Consider the following 20900-nt stretch of genomic DNA (forward strand, 5'->3'; position numbering starts at 1 on the left):
AATTCATTAATTTATACATTTAGGTTACTTATTTGTCACGAAACGGCAACTTATTTTCTTCGAAAGGAATTTTTCAAGGGAACTAATACATTGCTTTACATAATTGGAAGAAATTAGCGGCCAGTTTTTTTCACCAAAGAAAAAATGGCCTATTTGCAAGCGTTTAGACTTTTTTATAGCAATAAAATCGCTTATTGCAGATTCTTTACTAGTAAAATTGACAAGTGTGGACAAAATTCTTCGAAAAATGAAACACTACCAAGAGTTAAATGGTAAAAACAAATTCTGTAAATACAATTTCGAACAAACTTTTTTTTAAAGGATATGTTATATATTTTAAAACACTTTTAAAACATAAACCAAGAGTGGAATGAAAAAAAACCATGCCTTTTTGTCCAAAAATAAGCCTCAATGCCTTAGCTAATAAAATTATGCCTAAAAGGCATAATTATTAGGGTGTGTCAAAATGCTAAAGCATGGAATTTTCAAATGTAATAGTTTTTAAAAGTTGGATTACTTATCAAAAATAAATCCTGCGTTTACAATTTTCATTTAAATAAATATCTTCATCAACATATAGGAAGAAATCGAAGAAATTTGAATTTTTAGAAATTTATGAAATATATATATATTTTTTTTAATTGCGCTGTTTGAATACAAAAACAAATATATTAAATATATATCTTTATAAGAAAAAACTTTTGAGCTTATATTTGTTGGAATTGAACACTTAGTAAAGAAGCTGCGAAATAATATGCAAAAAAAAAATATTTGTTTCATATAAAATCGTTTTTTTCTAACAACTTCAACCGATATGAGCGAGCCAAAGACGAACGATATTATAATTTTTTTTTTACATATTATTAAACCTTAGACCCTAATAAAACTTTTGACTATTACATTGCAAAATTAGGGTACTTTTTTTTCGGCCATACAAAAGTGACACACCCTAATAATTATGCCTCAGTTGGCGTGCTGCTTACATCTAAGAGGCCGCCTCCACAGGAGATAATTTTTGTCATGTTGACGTGTCTTAACAAGAAATGTCTTGTGGAGGCTCGCCATTTCTTGTTATGTCAATGTTAGACAATCGTGTCTTCGATTTTGTCTGAACACGGATGTCTAACAACGAATTTGACAGATGTGTTTTTTTTTCTTTTGGAAGTGTAGTTTTTTCATTATTTTTTGCCCTCTCATGAGCAAGGTTGTCTCCGTAGTAGCGGACGACAAAATACATTTGTTTGTTTTGCGAATTTTTGCATGTTTTATGTTGAATTCAATTAGATTAAATGAGATGGTAAATATACTTTTTGAATTTATTTATTTAATGTGAATTTATTTAAAGGTAGCGGTACGGGTAATTGTATGAAAAAACTTCCATAGCTGAATTGTACAGCTACCGCATGTACCCTTCGGTGTGGCCAAGCCTTAACAGGTATTATAATTGATTTTGTAAAAAAAGCTTGTTTATTTCTTAGAAGGAAAAAAAAAATCCAAGCCATAGGTACATGTATAAATTGAAAAAAATTTACAAAATGAAGTATTCTTACAAAATTGACTGCATATAAAATAAATTTTGTCCGCTAAAAATCATACATCATCCTCTGGCGAACGAGGCATATGAAATAAAATGTGAAAACAGAATTTGCCCAGCCAAGAAAAAAAAAATTTTTATGTTGTAGTTGTTAGTCTGCTTCTACACGAAGACGCAAAAGTCAAGATTCAATGAAGAGTAAGGGAGAAAGAAAGTTCGAAAAAAAGGGATGGAAGATTTTTTACCCTGTGAGTCTCCGGTCGGAAATTTTGAGACTCATTCTGACGTTTCTCTTTGATCTTGTTCTTTTTTTGCTGTTTTGCTTTATTTGATTTCGTCGGTCGCAGAGTTCGCTTCGTCGGATGTATATTATTTGGGTGTATAATAACTTTTTTCAATTTATTTAAATGTTTTCGTTGCACATAGAGCCCCCTGGAGTTGTTTTGTTTGTATATTTTGGTTCTTATTTTGTAATAAAAATACATACGAAAACGAGAACAAAATAAAACAAGAAAAATAGCTGTCAAATTTGCGTCTTATAAAAAATTACTACGTGTAGAAGAGCGCGATGCACCGAATGGAAAATCAAAAGGAAATTCGAAGATAATTTCTGCGCCTTGCGTCTTCGTGTAGAAGCAGACTTAGACATTGAGTTAGAGAAAAATATCTCCTGTGGAGGCGGGGTGTAAGTCTGCTTTTACATGAAGACGCAAGGCGCAGAAATTATCTTCGAATTTCCTTTTGATTTTCCCTTCGGTAAGTCGCGCGCTTCTACACGTAGTAATTTTTATAAGACGCAAATTTGACAGCTATTTTTTTTATTTTATCTTGTTCTCGTTTTCGTATCTATTTTTATTTAAAAAAAAGCACCAAAATATACAAAAAACAACATCAGGGGGCTCTATGTGCAACAAAAACATTTAAATAAATTAATAAAAGTTAGTATACACCCAAATAATATACATCCGTGGTCCGTTCTTTTATTGAACAATGTTAACTATTGTTGTTATGTCAAAAAAATCGTTGTATTTGTTTTTGTTACATTTTGTTACAAAATGTTAACTTTGATTTAGGAACGACTGAATGTTACATTTTGTTGATCTGTCAAAAGAAAAATTTTTGAGATTAATTTTATGAATGAATAAACAAGAAAAAATTAATTTGGTACTGAAATAATTCTTTTTAATTGAATTCTAAGCAAATTGAAACAAAAATATGCATTCAATAATTTCAAATATGGAAACAAACAAGAAATTCTCTTCTCACATCATCCCCTCTCTTCCCCATTTAGTTGTGTTTGACAGATTAACATTGAAACTCAAGTCCAGAAGCTGAGTTGGAAAAAGTAACAAAATGTAACTATTTGACACTTCAACACTGGATTTAGGAACGATGTTGTGACGTCACGATGTTACACTTTGTAACTTTTTTCTCATTTAGGAACGATGAGAGTTAACTATTGTTAACAATAGTTAACATCGTCGAATAAAAGAACGCATCACCGACGAAGCGAACTCTGCCACCGACGAAATCAATTAAAGCAAAACAGCAAAAAAAAAGAACAAGATCAAAGAGAGACGTCAAAATGAGTCTCAAAATTTTCGACCGGAGACTCACAGGGTAAAAAATCTTCCATCCCTCTTTTTCGAACTTTCTTTCTCCCTTACTCTTCATTGAATCTTGACTCTTGCGTCTTCATGTAAAAGCAGACTAAAGGACATTAAATTAGGTCCGTTCTACACTCAGTTTAAAACTGCCGAATTTAGTAATATTTGGTTATTTTTGGTCAGAGTCTGTTCCCCACTTTAAAAATTGTGTAGAAGAGAGCTTTAAATAAGAAGTACTTCTTATTCAATGGAAGAGAGCGCTCACGAGAGAGTAAAAGTTGACGTATGTCAAACAAATAAATAAAGAAGAAAACAAATCAAATTGTAGTGATTTTTAAATTGAATCGCGTTTACGTATTTTTTGCATTAAAAAGTGTTAATGTTTATCGAATTAAGCATAAAATATTAAATTGTGTTGTATAATAGTGCTCAACTTGTTCCACACTTTTTGGCAGTCTTTCGTAGTTTTATTTCCTACTGAGATAATTCTATCCCAATTCTCATTAATTTGACAGACTTCCTAATTTAATGCACAAAAAGTCTGGAACAGACCTATTTGTTTAAATTAGACTTCAATAGGCTTATACTCATCCAACGATGCCTCATTTGTCAAATTATTCTACTTAGTTTAGAAATTACTAACTGCGTTAAATATAGAAAAATATTCACCACCAAAATTAAGTTCAATTACAAAAATTTAAATATGCTCCTTGTGTTTTTAAAGAATCTTATTTGTAATTTTATTTCTGGTTATATTAGTCAAATTAAAATATAAACCCCTGAGGAAGGTGGAATGAAACCGGCGAAAGGGTAGGGTTAGGGTAGCAAAAAGATGAATTTGAGTTTCTTTAATAGCATCACAAAAATAAAATCATCAAAGCCCAAATAAAACATAAAACTTTAAAGTTCAATCATATAATTAAAAATTTTAAGAGACAACTTTCAGATGAACTTTACCAAATATTCTAAACGCCGCAAATGTACATACATATATAGATGATTGATTGTTAAAAGAAATGCTTACATTTTGTTGTCTTCTTTCTTATATAAAGAAAACTTTAAAGATCTAAACTTCTTTTATTATAGTACCTAGTACGTTCGTCTCAATCATGGATTTTATTTTAAACTTAAATTGTATTTTTAAATTTGTTTTAAACTAAAGTTATATTTTATTTATTCTTCTAAAATAAATCAAATAATTATTTTTCAGCTTGGGAAGAGGTAGCTAACAGTAAAGTTACACAATTTTACGATGGACAATAAAATCGAGTCATGGGTAAAATAGTTCTAGAATTTCTAAATCGTCTTTATTAATTTATATAAATATAATATTAAACGAAAGAGTAATACAATTATAATTATTGCTATTTACTTCCATGTACTGGTCTACATGACCGTTTTAATATATTGAATATCAGGAAAAATAAATAAAACCCCAGTAAATAATTATACAATTACATACTATAAATTTTTTTTTTTTCATTTCTAAATAAAATTAAAATTATGAAAAATAAAGGAAATAACAAGTAATTAAAGCATGGAAACAAATAAAAACATAATAAGCTTTAATTATATTTTTCTCTTCAAAATTATAATTTTGATTAATATAAATTTTGATATGATTAAAATTAGTAAATTAATCAAAAATGTTTATTATCAAAGAGCATTGAAACGTTCTTTTTTAAAGAAATTAAATTAATACAAAAATTCTATGTTAATTCGTAAAAACAAAATAGAGAACAATAATAAAGAATTATTAAAAAAATTAAAACAAAAAAAACAATAAAAATAAATGCGCAATTGCTCCTATTTCCTATCCTTCCTAATATAAGATATTATGTATAATTTAAATAAACACTATTATATGAAAACAAATAACAATATGGAAAAAGAAACTTGGATAGGTAATAAAACTTAAATGAAGTAATGGAGGTTAAAAAACTTTTTTTCAAAGATAATCAGAATATTGTATAAATATAAATGTAGTTATTTGTTGTATGCCTTTGTGTGTCACGAAAATATAAACTTTGCATTAACATTAACATTTGTCAGATTTTTTTGTTTTTTTTTTTATAAGAAGAAACATTTTTGTATTGACTTAAACAAAAATCCGTGTAATCTTTCAAATATAAAATTAAAAACCATACTTATAGATATGGAGTGACTTCACAATGAATTGAACATTTGAATAGTGTTTAAGTTGGTCATTTGAGCCCTTATTATCTCTTAAAACTTAATCCCCAAGTTTATGAAATAACATTAATTACAATTCACAACTAACACATCTTACACTCCAAATATCAATCAACACATGTTTTTTATTATTATATTTTTTTTTTTAAGTGTAGCCGTGTACGTAGTTTTTATATAAGTACATATTTGTTTCGAATTGAGATCGCATTTCTCGTTCAATAATCCGTGAAAGTCTTCGTATAACATATAAATTTCAGAGCTTAAACTTCCATTAGACAGCATTTCATGTCCTTGTTAAAAATAGCTTTCCACATTTTATTAAAATCTAAAGCAATAAAAGTTTGATAATCTCTTTTTGCGCTTTAAAGCTACAAACACACACTGAAGCAGCGTATAACAGCCTCGCAAGACATATATTTTCCCAGGCCTCTCAACAAACAAGATTATTTTACTTAATTTATGTTCTTAAACTGACCATAATTGTTGTATGTATTTCTTTTACATTTAGTTTATGCATTCAAAATTTTACATATTTAATTGAGTACAATTAAGAAAAGGCAAACAGACGAGATACGTTAAATACATTTAGTTTATCACAAAGAATAGTATCCTCTCCATCATTATCACTTGTAAAATAATATATATACATAATAATAAAAACAAATATTAAATAAATATAACTGCATTGTAATACATTTATGCCATAGTCCTTAGTAATGTATAATAGAACAATGAAAAATAAAAATAAAAAAAAAAACAAATATATTATATCTTATATAAATGTCAACATTTGCAACAAACTATATAATTGTAAAAACAAAATCAAAACTAATAAGCTTACAAAAAAAATTATTTAGCCTAACATTATTTAAATTAAATATCTGTGTTTTTATTTTAGTGTTTTATATTTAAAAAAAGCAATAACGAGGTTTCTTGAAATATTGTTTAAATTTTAATATTTTTCATAGAAACGATTTATTATTTTCAAATAGACATTTGTTATACAAATAGTTTTAGTTTTTTTGAGCAGCTGAAAAAAATTATTTTTGTTACTATTTTTCTTTTACACCTCTTAATTATTTTATTTTAAAGGACTTACTAAATAGACTTATTTTTGCAAGGTTTATAAAGAATTGGGATTTTTCGCAGTAAAAATATTAAAGGCGTGTTGTATAGTGAAATGAAACTTAGGCATTTAGGTTCGAAGTTTACGAAGAAAAAAAGAATTGAAGATACTAAATCATATATCGTCGGTCTCATGAGGAAACATCGTAGCTCCACCTTTTTTCGAAGGTGACTTTTGAGTGTCATTTTTTAGAAAATATGTCAGCGGAGCAACCCAGAAAATTTAAATTCATTCCGAAAACTCTAAATAGAACTAAATTCAAATTTTCCACAGCACGTTACTCCCTAACTACTCTGTACTACTCTCTCCTGTAAAATTTTGATTTTGGGTGTTACGATGTTTCCTTATGAGGCTGACGATATACCGATTGTTTTCAGCGAATTTCAATTATTGTTTTATACGAATTTTTAAGAGGATTGTTGAAGAAACCTCTTCTTCTTCCGCCTACAAATAAAAATTAATTCCATAGAAAGTTAAAAATACTAAAATCTTGTGTATCTTACTATTGCAAATCGAAATCATGTCATAACTTTGAGTTGAATAATGTGGAGTATCGAATTAAAAGCCTTTTGAACTGATTTTTTAATTAATTCTATTATTTAGTGCATTACTGTGAAATTTCATATACCTGTGATTATTAATTCGCGTTTAAGATTTTGTTAAACACAATAAAAATGGCGACAGAGACGATGGTGGTGAAAATTGAGCACCGCGCTGTGTTTACATTTCTTACAAGGAAGGAAAATTCAAAAAATTATTCAAGAAGAGAAATGATGGCTGTTTCCTTCCTATAGCATTAGCGACGGAGTATTTCACCCATTTGTTTCAAAACATTTAGTTCAGAGTATCATAGAAATGGGTACTCGTAAGCAAATACACCGACTGCAGAGAGTACACCGAATACTAACTGATGTAGGTGTACCCATAATCAATGCTGACTAACGCAGAATTTTTGTGTCTCTTTATTTATTTTGAAATAATTTGTTAGACTTTACAATTCGCACATTTTTTTCTTACTTTATGGTGCAAAAATATTATTTGCTCACTCAAACCGGTTTGGAACATGTTATATTAGGAAATAGTTTACTTGCTTGTGGATATCTATCCCTCTGCATATACGAGCACATAATCTACCAGCTTTTCACAGACAACTTTTCGATAAGACTTATTGTTTAATGGTGTTTTCGTTTGGTAAAAAAAATCAATTTATTTTTTGATCTAAATCTATCAAAAAACTGTTGTTACGACTACTTAATTATAGTTGAACAGATCAAAAATAGTTTTTTTGACAGATTTAGATCAAAATAGGCAAAAAATCGATATTTTCGACATTTGACACGTTTTAAAACCACGATATCTTCTAAGCGATATCTCGTAGAAAAAAAGTGTCATAACATTTTTTTAATCTACAAGTCATCCATATACTTTTTTGATAGGTTCTCCCGTTTCAAAGTTAAATGAAAAACCTACATTATCGACATAAAAACTTGAATAACTTTTTATGCACACATTGGACTTTTGAAATTTTACTTTAATCAACATTTAAATGCTCTGTGCCAATTTTCAGCTCTATGAGAATTATTTCTGGGTTTGCCCTTTTTTATGTTTATTTTGTCTGGACTTCTTCTTCTTACTTTTTTTGGCGCTGTTAAGATCTCGATGTCGAGGGGATCATAACTATCCCACGTATCTGATTCACACTAGTGATCCCCCTGGGGGGTTCGCCGGGTTGACCTTAGAAATCGGCGGCAAGCCTCCCGCTTTTGTACTGTTCCATTTCTAAGGCCAACTGAATGCTGGTGTTTTTGCATTTGCTTGAACCAGGAGTTTTTAGGCCTTCCTTTCTTTTTCTTTCGTGTTGGGACATAGCCGTATTTAGGGGGGGGGGGGGGGGTTTATGGGGTTGTAGTACCTATGTACAACATTTAATAACGAAGAAAAATAACAAAAATAATAAAAAATTATTAAAATTATTTTTATTTTAAGTAGGCGAAACGCTTTATAAATTTGGAATTGAGGTCACTTGAACTTTAAAATTGTATGTACAACATTTCGTTATTTTTTTGTTTCAAATTATAAAATTAAACAATTTCAGTTTATTGTTAAATTTCAAAGTGAAGTATAATTAGCTCATGCCAAAGAACTTGGATTATTTAAAATTTTTGTTTTTAAGTATTGCCAATTTAATTTAGAACTCAATAGATAAAATGTACCTATCAATTTTCTGTCCATTTTTCAATGTTTTATATATAAAATTGTGCGAAATAATTTTTTGTATAAAGCCATTTGAAAGGCTTAACCCCAATTTCTCACCACCTGATCATTCTTTTTAGCGGAGTTATTCACAAAAATGCAATTTTTGGGATATTTTACTTTTAAGCTAATATCTTTGCTCCACTTTGTTGTAGACCAAAAAATAAACATACATTCTCCTCCTTATAATATTTTCTATTGTTGTATGTAATTTCATTGTATTTGAGTGAGTTACTACAAAATGGCAGCCAGTTGAAGTCAACTTCTAGTAGTTAAAAAACACATTTTCGTTTTTATTTCGAAAAAAGTTTATATTATGGTTAATATTTTTCTAACCTATTTTGTAGCCCTATTCATGTCCTGCATTTTAAAGAAAAAATCAGCCCTTTATTAGCCCTTTTCTCGGCTCCTGTGGGTCGTAGAGAGATAATTTTTTTTTAATTGTAGATAATTTGAGGGACAACAATAATATTTTAATTTGTTAGCCAATACTTGCACCGTTTACAAAATAATAAGGCAAGAGTTTGCTAAACAAAAAAACGACTTTGACTTAATATTACTTATTTTTTATTTGTTTCAACAAAAATAATGTGATAGAAAATGTTGTGACAAACAATAAATAGCTTTATTTTTTGCTGTAGGACATCCTGAAGCCGAGTTATTCCCAAAAAACGATATTGCATGCATTCATTTATCAATTACTCGGCCATCTTTGGTGATAAAAGGCTGATTTTTTCTTTAAAATGCAGGACATGAATAGGGCTACAAAATAGGTTAGAAAAATATTAACCATAATATAAACTTTTGCTGCTGAATATTCGGCCATTTTTCAATTCGTTGATACAAAGTTTTGTGATTCTTAAAAAAATTTTTTTGGTTTTGAGTTTAGATTATAATTTAGATTTTGTGTTCACAGCTTTTGACACACATGCAACTCCTTTTTTCCTAATCAAATAAATATGGGACAAAACCAAACAAAATAGTAAATTTTATAAGATCTCGTGGCTAAATCAGGGTAAGTTATGTGATTTCTTAAAGTGAACTAGGAAGCGAATATTCTGAGTTAACCTACAAACGATTTTGGGGCTTTGGAATTTTTTTTAGTTTTTAATGATAAAAGTCCTTAAACCAGCATGTCTTGCTATCTAAAATGGTTGCAGAGTTTATAATTCATGATACCTACCTAGATGTAGCAAAACATTTATTGAGTTAAACTCAAAACTGCGAGTAAAATTCATAATAATAACGAATATGTGAACAAATGCAACATTCAAAAGCAAATGTGCATTCAAATGCAAATTTCACAGTAGGTACCTGTCGATGCGAGCAGTTATTTCAGTCATTAAGAGGAATGAGTTACGTAAAAAATCCTGAATAACTAACTTTGGTCTGAAAAAAAAAAATGGTAAATGAAAAAAAAAAAATAGTTGCCTCATTTTCGCTGTTTTTTTTACAAAATTCTTTTACATATAAAAATTGTAGCTTAACATGTTCTGCGGCCCACACAAATTTTTATCTCGCTGTTTTGGCCCCTTGTTACCATTGAGTTTGACATGCCTGTTCTAGAACATCCACCCATACATTAAGTGCTCGTAAGGGTGCAGGGATATCGGGTCTTCACTTATGATGGCTCCACCGTAAGAAAAGATGTTTGGCGACGGCTTTATTTTTCATAGATTAATTTACCAAGCTTTCTAAGAAAAAAGTAGTTTTGTTTTTTTATTAATTTCTCAAAAACAGTTTTGTATATGAATTTCTGCTTTTGTTTATAAGCAAATAATCCAGTTAAATAAGGGTTTAACCTCGGAATGAATGTTAGTAGACATTTTTTTTGCTCAATATCTTCCTTTTGCCATTTTATAACATATCTCAAAAGTCTAGAAAAATCTCATGTCCGCTTGTCGCGATTTCAAGGTCAAATCGCGAAATGGAGATTTTCAAAATTAGCAAAAATAGGCTATGGTATTATATACACATATGATACATGATTTCAAGGTATTTTTTAATGCTGATTCCAAAAAATCTAAAATCAAGACAATCTGACGTCTCTGGAAAAAGTTTTCTATCTGTCAACTCATATTATTATAACAGTTGCAAACTTACTGCCGAAAAACCCTTAAAAATTATGGTAGATGAACCAAATTTTGCATGAAGATTTTAGAATCCATCATTATTAAAAATCAAAACAATTCATTACAAAAAATATATATACCTACGAAATAATGGTATTTTTTGATGGAGGAGCAAATTTTAGGATATGCACTAAAGAAGATTCTTGTTCATCTTTTGGAATCAGCATTAAAAAACACCTTGAAATCATGTATCATATGTGTATATACTACCATAGCCTACTTTTGCTAATTTTGAAAATCTCCATTTCGCGATTTGACCTTGAAATCGCGACAAGCGGACATGAGATTTTTCTAGACTTTTGAGATATGTTATAGAATGGCAAAAGGAAGATATTGAGCAAAAAAAATTTCTACTAACATTCATTCCGAGATTTACCCCTTTTTTCTCCTTATTTTACTGTATTAAAATAAGAGCATGAAATTTGAAAATTAATTTACTACTTAATTACTTTAATTTGAAAAAAAAAATGAGTTCGAAATTTTAATTAAAATGATTTCAACCAAATACAGAAAAGTTAAACCATATAACTTTTAAGGTTTTCGCGGTTGTTAACACATGACATTATTAGGGTTTTCGGATTATCCGCGTTATATATATGTAAATATAAAGTGAGTTCACTACTGTACTCACCCCGAACGTTTCGCTTCAAATTGCAATGAGCGTGGTCACCAGGAAACTGCCAGCGAGATGTTATAAGCGATTTTGGCTACGCAAGTTGTAGCGGGGCGTAGGAGGTTCCGTGTTTAGTTGTAGGCTTGCAAGTTGGGAGCAAACCGTACTCACTGTATCCTTGTTGGTGTGAAGCGGCAGTTGTATAGAACGTGACGAGTTAATTAAAGGGTCCCACGTACGAGATAGCTTAAAACTGTCGTCCCGATTGAAATTTTGATGTCGTTTTATTTCAATCGCTTCACGAACCAGGCGCGGTATATAGTGTTAAACCATACTTTTTATTTGCCAAGTTTTACCTCCCGAGATCCAGAGGTTTTGGATGTGTAATAAAATTTATACATACCGTATCATAATCATTGCAACATGTCCAACAAAACGTGATAGATTTCGGAATAGGTTGTAATTGATTTGCTGACTGAACAATTTAACAGGACTACAAATTAAAAGTTCAATTCATTTGAGAACTTTGTTGGCTTGAGCATCGTCACATGTGATTATAGCATTTTTATGACTTTTTCTTGTGACACCTAATGTGCTATTTGACAGAACGTGTGCCATTTTCATGTTTTCCCATTGAATGCCAATATGCCAAAACAAATTTGGTGATTACTTTACACAGACGAAACATTTTACTTGACTACATTTTTGATTGTCACAAATAATGTCACTACATATTACCAATCACCTTATGCGATTCCACCCCAGGTCAGTGGCGTAGCGTGAGGACAGTTTGTTAGAGGGTGGCAAAATTCGAAATATCAACATCACTGTACAAGAATAATTTAATATGCCTTTGCCTATTCTTTTTATGCTTAAATGAAATTTATTTATATAATATTGATTTATAAAAATGAATTAAGAAAATCATACGGTAAAAAAAATCTGAATTACAGAACGAAATTTAATCCTGTTTTTAAAGAATCTTAATAAATAAATCGTTAAAAATGAATAAGAACTAGCGTTTTGTCTTTGACTTTCTGGAAATGATCGATAATATTGAATACGACCCTTGCGGGTTAGTTTTTGGAAAAGAAGTGTATTTTTCCATCAATTCAGCACAGAATTAGTAAATGAATGTACACTGCCGCTCATCTGAATAGGTTCACATTTTAGTTCATTTTACATTTGGCCTGTCTTGGTATTGGAGGCTTCTTTTATTTTCCACATTTTTTCCGCGCCTAAAGATTTTTCATGACCCGTTTTCATCCTTACAGGTTATACACAATCAGATTTATTGACAGACACAATTTTGAGTCCAACAGACCCATGCAACTCATCATTTATTAACATTTTTGCTTTTGAACCTATTCAGATGAGCCAAAAAATATGCTTGATTTTATGACTAGATTTGGTCTAGCTACCGTGTGAGAAGAACGGTAGGCCCCAAGACGATTTTTTTTCTCCTAAACTAAGCGCATAAAGATGTTCTCTCGTTACATACATAAAAAAGATGTGCCATTGCATTAAATTCCACGACAGGCCAAATGTAAAATTAACTAAAATGTGAACCTATTCAGATGAGCGGCAGTGTATGAATAAAGCATTAATCTATGAGTTATTATTATTTTATAAAAAGGTTCACTCTGCGGCTGCTGTTATGTTCATATGAATTTGTTTAACTCCGGTGAAAAATCTAATTGCACCAGAAAAAAATAATTAGGGGCGTCAAAAATTGGTTTTGCCCCGGTCGGCAAAAAACAACGCTACGCCATCACCACTGCCTCAGGTACTAAGGCAAAGTCGATAAAAGCTCTTTTAATGTAAAAAAAAATATCGAGTTTTTGAGTACATACCCGTTTATTTCTATAGACAAGAGTTGCTCTAATTCATCTTTTGATACCAAATTAAAGAAAAAAAGAAGTTTATGTTATTCAACAACAGCTTAACTCAAAAACATAAAACTCCAAAATTGCAATTTCATTACATAATTCCTTAGAACATTGGATCAAAGAAATTACAATAGCAGTAGAGTTTTAAATAATAATTTCTTTTATTTTATTTAAAATATAAAATCAGATTGAATGATAATACATGTTGCGAAAGTGAATACATGTGAGGACGTTTTAATGCAAAACAAACAACAACAACAACAACATGTTATTAAATTTGTGTGTATTTATTTCTTTGACTCATTTTATTATTATTTTTTGTATTAATGTTTGATAAGATACAGCTTCCTTCCCACTGACTGAGTAGCTGCTATTCGCTGAAATTCTCTAATTGTACATACATTTTTTATTAGATATAACATATTTATACTTTATGAATATCTCAGTAAATTGATAAACAAAATAATTGTATTTAATATTATAATCTACAAGTATTTTTATGGAAGGGAATTTTGGCAGTCGGTATATTAAGTTAATAGCATACATGTATGTATATTTATAAATAAACAAATATTTACAAAAATAACTAAATTTCAATATACACGAAATAATTGTGTAATTTATTAAAAACAGTCTCATCCCTAATCATAAAAGGTAAATAACTACAAAAATACTTTTGGGCCAGCAATAAACATTTTACACAGCTACACACATGCAACTTATACACACCAACGGACAAATATTGTATCATAAAAAATATTTTATAAACAAAATGAAATAATTAGTTTATTTTAAAATAAAAGTAAATGTAGGAAAGTAAACATTTTTATCGATAAGAAAGCATTATAGGGAATGGAAAAAAAAAAAACAAACCATTCAGCAATAGTAGCAACTTCTCATCAATTAAAATCAAAACCCTACCTACCATATTTTTGTTTTGTTTTTATTATTTTGAAAAAAAAAACACAAACAAAAAACAAATAATTTTTTAATGTGCTGTGAAGATTTAATCATTAAAATGTTTTTATCAAACATCCTAACAAATGAAATATGTAATAGCTAAATCATATGAAAATCAATAGAAAAGGAAATTAAATTAATTTATTTTAACAATATACACCACGGCGGCGCCTGTCAGTGTATAGTACATAGGCTCTTTTTTTCATTTACAACTCGTTTTGAATCAATATCAAGATTAAAATATTATAAAAAGAAATATACGTTTAAAAACTTCTAGCTAGTTTACTTTTATTGTTTTATATTAAGAAATAAAACAAAAATCAATGAAAATAAATTATAAAAAAAATTAAATAATCTTAACACAATACAAATATTATAAAGTAAATATATTATATTATGTAATACCACTAATAATGTTAAGTTAGTACATATTACTATTAAAACTAAATTTAATTCTTTTTAGTTAAAAACAAAACTCTAGGTTCTATTTTTAGTTTTGGTTTTTGGTATACAACAGTTTGTTATGAATGAATATCCAAATTGGTTTTTTGCTTTGTTTTATTTTCAAACTTGTACGGTGCTTTTATACCCGAAGAATTATAAATACTTTTTTCTTTTTTTTTTTGTAATTAAACATATATCAGTAATTTTGTTTTTTTACTTAAATTATTTAATTGGGATAGCTAGAAAAAAATGGATATAAATATAAATATTATGTGCATGTATGTATAGACAAAATAAAGTAATATTTTTCAAAAAAATCAATGAAAAAATAAATTAGTCAAGGTCAAAAATGCAAACAAGAAAGGAAAGTCATAGGCACACCCTATCTGTTGTATATCAAATATAAAAATTATTAAACTTAAAAACCAAGTCATTTAAATAAAAAAAACTAAATATTAATTTAAAAGTTGTTTAAGTTTTCAAATGACAATTTTGGAGATGATGTGATTTTCACTCGTTTGTCAAAGTACCAAGAGCTTTTTTGTTGTAATAAGCAAAAACCGAATATGTTGTGTGAGTTGTGGTACCTGCGTATTTCTGAAACTACATGTCTTCCATTCTAGCCCAACAAAATTTGGTATTGCAATTAGAATTAATTGGATTGGAATTTGTAAATATCGTTTGCAAAGCGGTGGGTTATAGGTTATAGCGCTCAGGAATATACATCAGGAAAAAAGATACAGTATGAAATTGTTTTTTTTTTTCCTGGTGGTTATTATTATTACTCACTGTTCCTTCTTGCGTGACCTTATTTGAGAAAAATAAATTCTTTTGTTTTGAGGGCTATAGGTCTTTTCTAATGATCCTATTATACAACACCAGTATACGTTTCGGGAATACTTATACCCTTCTTCACGACTCTATTAAAAAACATGTCTTAAAAATATTAGAAAAGAAATAAATTTATCTATACTTAAAATATTTGAGTTAAAGATATGAAATATATGTTAACGTCTAAGGTTTCTTAGCTTCTTGCAAAATTGACTAGAATTGTATTTAAATTTGTTTTTGATAAAAATTTGAATTTCTTATCCAAAAGAAATTATTAAACTTATTTTTGATTAAACATTATTTTGAAATTTTGACAAAACGAAATTCCTTTTCAAGATTTCAATTACACTGGTCAACAAGGTTTTTGCCACAAGAACCAAAATATACTTTTCTATATGTTTTTAATGTGCTGAACTCGAATCTGAAGTCAGAAAATTTTTATTGGCCTCCATTTTTGAAATATTACCGTTAGAAAATGCATAAAAACGTCATTTTGGCTGTTTTCGAGGTTATGTTTTTATGTGGGGTGATTCCTTATGAAAAAAATTTGAAACGGTGCCTATAAGAACTTCTTCCAAAAAATGTTTTAATCTTTCGGATATCTCTTTTACTGCCCGAGATATTTAAAATTTAATGAGTGGTCTTTGACTCAGAAACAGCAATGGCCAACCATATTAAACTTTTTTTTGCCACAAGCATATTAATATACTTTTCTAAAGGTTTTTGGGTTGCTGAACTCGAATCTGCAATCAGAAAAATTCGATTGGCCTCCGTTCTTAAAATATTACCGTTATAAAATGCAAAAAAAGGGTTTTTTTATAACGGTTATATTTCAAGAACGGAAGCTAATAGAATTTTTCTGATTGCGGATTCGAGTTTAGCAAACCAAAAACCTCTTGAAATGTATATTTTGGTTCTTGTGGCAAAAATTTTATGACCAGGGACTTATACTTTAGATTAAATTTAGTTTCTCTTTGGCTTACTAACTGAAACTTAAGATATCTCGAGCAATTAAAGAGATATCGGGAAAATTTAAACTGTTTTTGAAAGAAGAATATCTGTTCTTATGATCACCGGTACAAATTTGTTTATAATGAATTACACCACATAAAAACAGAAGCTCGAAAACAGCCAAAATGACGTTTTTTAGCATTTTATAACGGTAATATCTCAAAAACGGAGGCCAAGAAAAATTTTCGGACTTCAGATTCGAGTTCCGTACATCAAAAACATATAGAAAAGTATATTTTTGTTCATGTGGCAAAAAATAAGTTCAATTTTTGTTCATGTGGCAAAAAATAAGTTCAATTTTGTTGACCAGTGTTATTGAAGTTTTAAAATATTATAAACAAAAGAAAGCAATTTACTAAGTAGCTAAGAAACCTTAGAGGTTAACTTAACATATAATTAATATCGTCGGTCTCATGAGCAAACCTCGTAACTCCCAAAAGGCATTCGATTTTTTCTGCCCTGTTCGGTTTCACTAGTCAAAAAGTTTTTTTTTTATAGGAATCAAAGTATATTTTTCTAATGGTTTTTTGTGCGCTGAGCTCGAATCTGAAGTCAGAAAAATTCTATCACATCACGTTTTTGACATATTACCATGCCAAAAATCAGAAAAATAGTATTTGCGACGTTCAAAATTCAATATCTCAAAAACTTTGCACGTTAGAGCTATTCTAGTGCTTGATTCAAATTAAAAAGGTCAATGACCATTAGAAAAGTATAATTTGGTTGCTATGGAAAATTATTTCTCGCCAATATTACTGTCATTTACGGAAAAATCAATTTTAAAAATCGTTTTTTTGTTTTTTTTTTCAATTTTTCTCAATATTTCCTAAAACAAAAGTATAGTTTTTCCACACAATTTTAAAAAAAACGGTTTTAAGCTAAATAATTGTATTCCAAACTTTTCAAAAATCAAAAATTTTGTCGGTAACTTTTTTGAATGAAAAATAAATTAAATTCGTCAAAAATCCAAAAATTAACTTTTTGCTCAAAAAACATTTTTAATAGATAGAAAACATAACAAAGTAATTTTTAACCAAGTTTTGTTAAAATCCAACTATTTTTGTAAAAGATAAAAATAAAAAAATCGTATTTTTACATTTTTTTCAATATTTTTGAGGTTATAGAAAAAAATTTTTTAGAAAATATTATTAAATAGCACAAGAAAAGTAAAAGAAAATTATTTTGCCACTGAAGATTTTGTTTATCTACTTATATTTTGACAGCTTTTCATTGGCGTTGGTACGATTGAAAAATTTTTTTTTTTCATTTTTATCTGGCAATATTTTCAACCATGCATTATCGTTGTACTAAATCGCTCTATGTCGTGACTCTTGACTATCGTTGTCTTGGGGCCCTATTTCGTATTACGAAACGAAAGGCAAAACAACGATACCCAGGAGGCCAGGACAACGATAGTCACGACATAGAGCGATTTAGTACAACAATAATGCATGGTTGAAAATATTGCCAGATAAAAATGAAAAAAAAAAATTTTTTTTCAAGCGTACCAACTTCACGCCAATGAAAAGCTGTCAAAAAATAAGTAGATAAACAAAATTTTCAGTCGCAAAAAAAATTTCTTTTACTTTTCTTGTGCTATTTAATAATGTTTTCTATTCAAAAACTTAATAAAATTGACTTTATGGACATATTTTGTGATTTCTACTATTTATTTTATAAGTTTAAAGAAGAAAATCATCTTTCCGATAACTTTACCTCTGCCATTGTTAATTGGACATGAAGATTGAGATCAATTGTTTGTTTTATCGTTTTTTTGTCTTGTGGTGCTTTAATAATAATAAAAAAACATTGCTTCTTCGTTTTAATATTTGAGTATGTTTATATATTTGTTATTTCATTGCAATCAGTGGAAATAAAATTGGCTTCGAAGTTTGGCAATTTTTTTTTTTTTTCTAAGCAAGACAAACGAGAACGAAAGTCAAACGATAGGGAAATGACAGTCGTAAGCATTAACGAGTATCGTTGAAATCAAACGATTATCGTAGTAGCTAATCGCATTTGAAAAAGAACGTAGTTTCAACGATATTCGTTTTACAAAATAGGGCCCCTGGGTATCGTTGTTTTGCCTTTCGTTTCGTAATACGAAATAGGGTCCCTGGACAAAATTAATAACTCGCGTTAAATCGGTTAAAACAGTTTTAAGCAAATGAATGTGAATGGATAAAATTCTATAAAAAAGAAAGATTTTTAAAAAGAAATCTATAATTTCTGCAAAAAGTGGGTCAAAATATTGAAGAAAAAAATGCATATACACTGCGATTCACTTGAATAAAGCGCACATTTTAGAAAAGAAAAAAAGCGATTGGAGCTTTGGTAAGGTATAGGTCGTTTCAAATCAAAAGTCCCATGGAAAATTGAGCAAAAATAAAAAAAACTCATTCTCTTACTGGAAGGAAGCATTTATAAGGCAGCAGAACTTTTTCTAAAATTACGATAAAATAATGAAGAACAGTTCTTGATATGCCTATTTTAATTAATTAATCCGTCTGTGAGATTCACTGGGTTAGCCTCAGAAAGCGGAGGGAAGTCTCCCGGGCTTGCATCACTCTATACCCGCGGACAATACAAAAAACATACCATTATTTAATTATTTATCATTTGAAGGCAGTTAGGATAACTTTGCCGAAGATATTGTTATAGGACTAGGTGAAGATGGACCAGAAATGTCCAGTTTATATGATAGCAATTCATAATTTAAAATAGTATTCACATCTTTTCATTTGTATAATTGGGCAGTAAATATCTTATTTTTATTTTTCAATTATTTTGGAGTCGTTACCATAGAAATCATTAATAAACAAATTCAGATTTTTCGTTTGTTTATTTTTTTCTCTAGCATTTCTTTCATTCAAACAAACATGATTTGTTGTTATTTTTGAGTTGATTTGTCGCAATGAGCCAATAAAATTGAGTTTTTTGTTTATTTGTTCTCAATTTTATTGGAAGGGAGAAAATAAACTCTGAGTCAGGACTTTTGATTTGAAACGACCTATAACTTACAAGATTCTAGGTTTCGGTATTTCAAAAAGCAATTTATAACAAACAATATTGAAAAAACAAAAAGCCAAAACACTAACCGTGTGGCTACAAGTTGCGTTTTTTCGCAACTCTTCACAAAACACAGTAATTCACTAGAATAAAGGCAGGCTATCAAATCGAGTAAAAATGATGAAAAACGGTGGATCAAACTGGTTTTAGTATAGAAAAGTGAAGCGTTGATATTATTTGTGCTTTTTAACCAAATATGGACCAAGAGCTGTTATTATTAACCACGAAAAAGGAGAAAATCGAAGTTTGCACTGGAAATACATTTTCACAGTGCACAATCACGGACTAAAGTGGAGAAATTTCATAACATGCTTGGTAACATCTTAAAAAGTAAGAAATTATAGTTTTCGATAACATTTACATTCGATGAGTATGAAGGCTAGTCCAGTGAACCTTCGTCTCGGTCCAATATGCATCAGTTTTATTTCTATTGAGATGTGATTTCGGGCATTTACCTTATGGAATGCTCATGACGTTTGTTTAACCCTAGTGTTAACCATAACGAAAGCTTCCACTGTTATTTGTTTGTCAAAGTTTGCGATTATTTTCGAACCATGTAACTTAAAGTTAATTGTTGCATATTATAAAAAAATATTGTTTCCTATTACACTTTTTTAGCGACCTTTGTTGGTGATGCAAAAAATGTACCTCCTTTCGAAATCCAAGAAATAAGATTAATATCGTTCTGGAACTTTTCAGATGGTTTGTTTTCCATCCAAAAACCACTCACCACCCCATTTTTGTTTTCTTCAAATTCAACCGTAAATAATGAACTTTTTATATTACCTTATTTATAATAGTGGTCTTATTCTGTATTTTGAGGCTTTTTAAATATTTTACACATTCATAACTTCAGTGAAGGTATAAACCATCACACTTACATCAAATAAACATCACTTTTCGTTTGATTTTAGCGCCAACCTTTATGGAACGTGCAGCTAGTTTTTGAATTATTTTTCTCTTGGCTCTTTGTCTAGGTGCCCAATGCTTTACTTTTACATTAAATCACTAGTTTACGTTAATTTTAAAATATTCTCATACAAATTTAGCGTATTTATCAACACCATTCATTTTTAATGTTAGCTTTTATTTTTGCATTTTCTGTGGTACCTAATGGTAGCTCTAATCGCAGATTTTGTTAAAATACACAACTTATTACAAAGTTTCACTTTCCTATACTAAAACTAATTTTGTCCACACTTTTTCATCATTTTAACACTATTTAAAAGCCTGCCTTT

The 20900-nt window shown here is 29.2% G+C and overlaps 1 protein-coding gene across 4 annotated transcripts in view; it reads left to right on the forward strand.

Annotated features, from left to right (window-relative positions):
• The window catches only part of LOC129919555 (serine-rich adhesin for platelets), a 98459-nt gene extending 92279 nt beyond the window's left edge, over positions 1-6180 (forward strand). For 3 of the 4 annotated variants that reach the window (XM_056000475.1, XM_056000476.1, XM_056000474.1), the window contains one exon: positions 4352-6179. In XM_056000475.1, coding sequence (XP_055856450.1) covers positions 4352-4404 — 53 coding nt within the window. In that variant the 3' untranslated portion in view covers positions 4405-6179. Of the gene's footprint in view, positions 1-4351 lie in introns of all 4 variants that reach the window. The other variant, XM_056000477.1, reaches the window with a different exon arrangement.
• Positions 6181-20900: the final 14720 nt, after the last annotated feature.

This window comes from Episyrphus balteatus, chromosome 4 (genome assembly GCF_945859705.1).
Source record: "Episyrphus balteatus chromosome 4, idEpiBalt1.1, whole genome shotgun sequence".
Taxonomy (NCBI): domain Eukaryota; kingdom Metazoa; phylum Arthropoda; class Insecta; order Diptera; family Syrphidae; genus Episyrphus; species Episyrphus balteatus.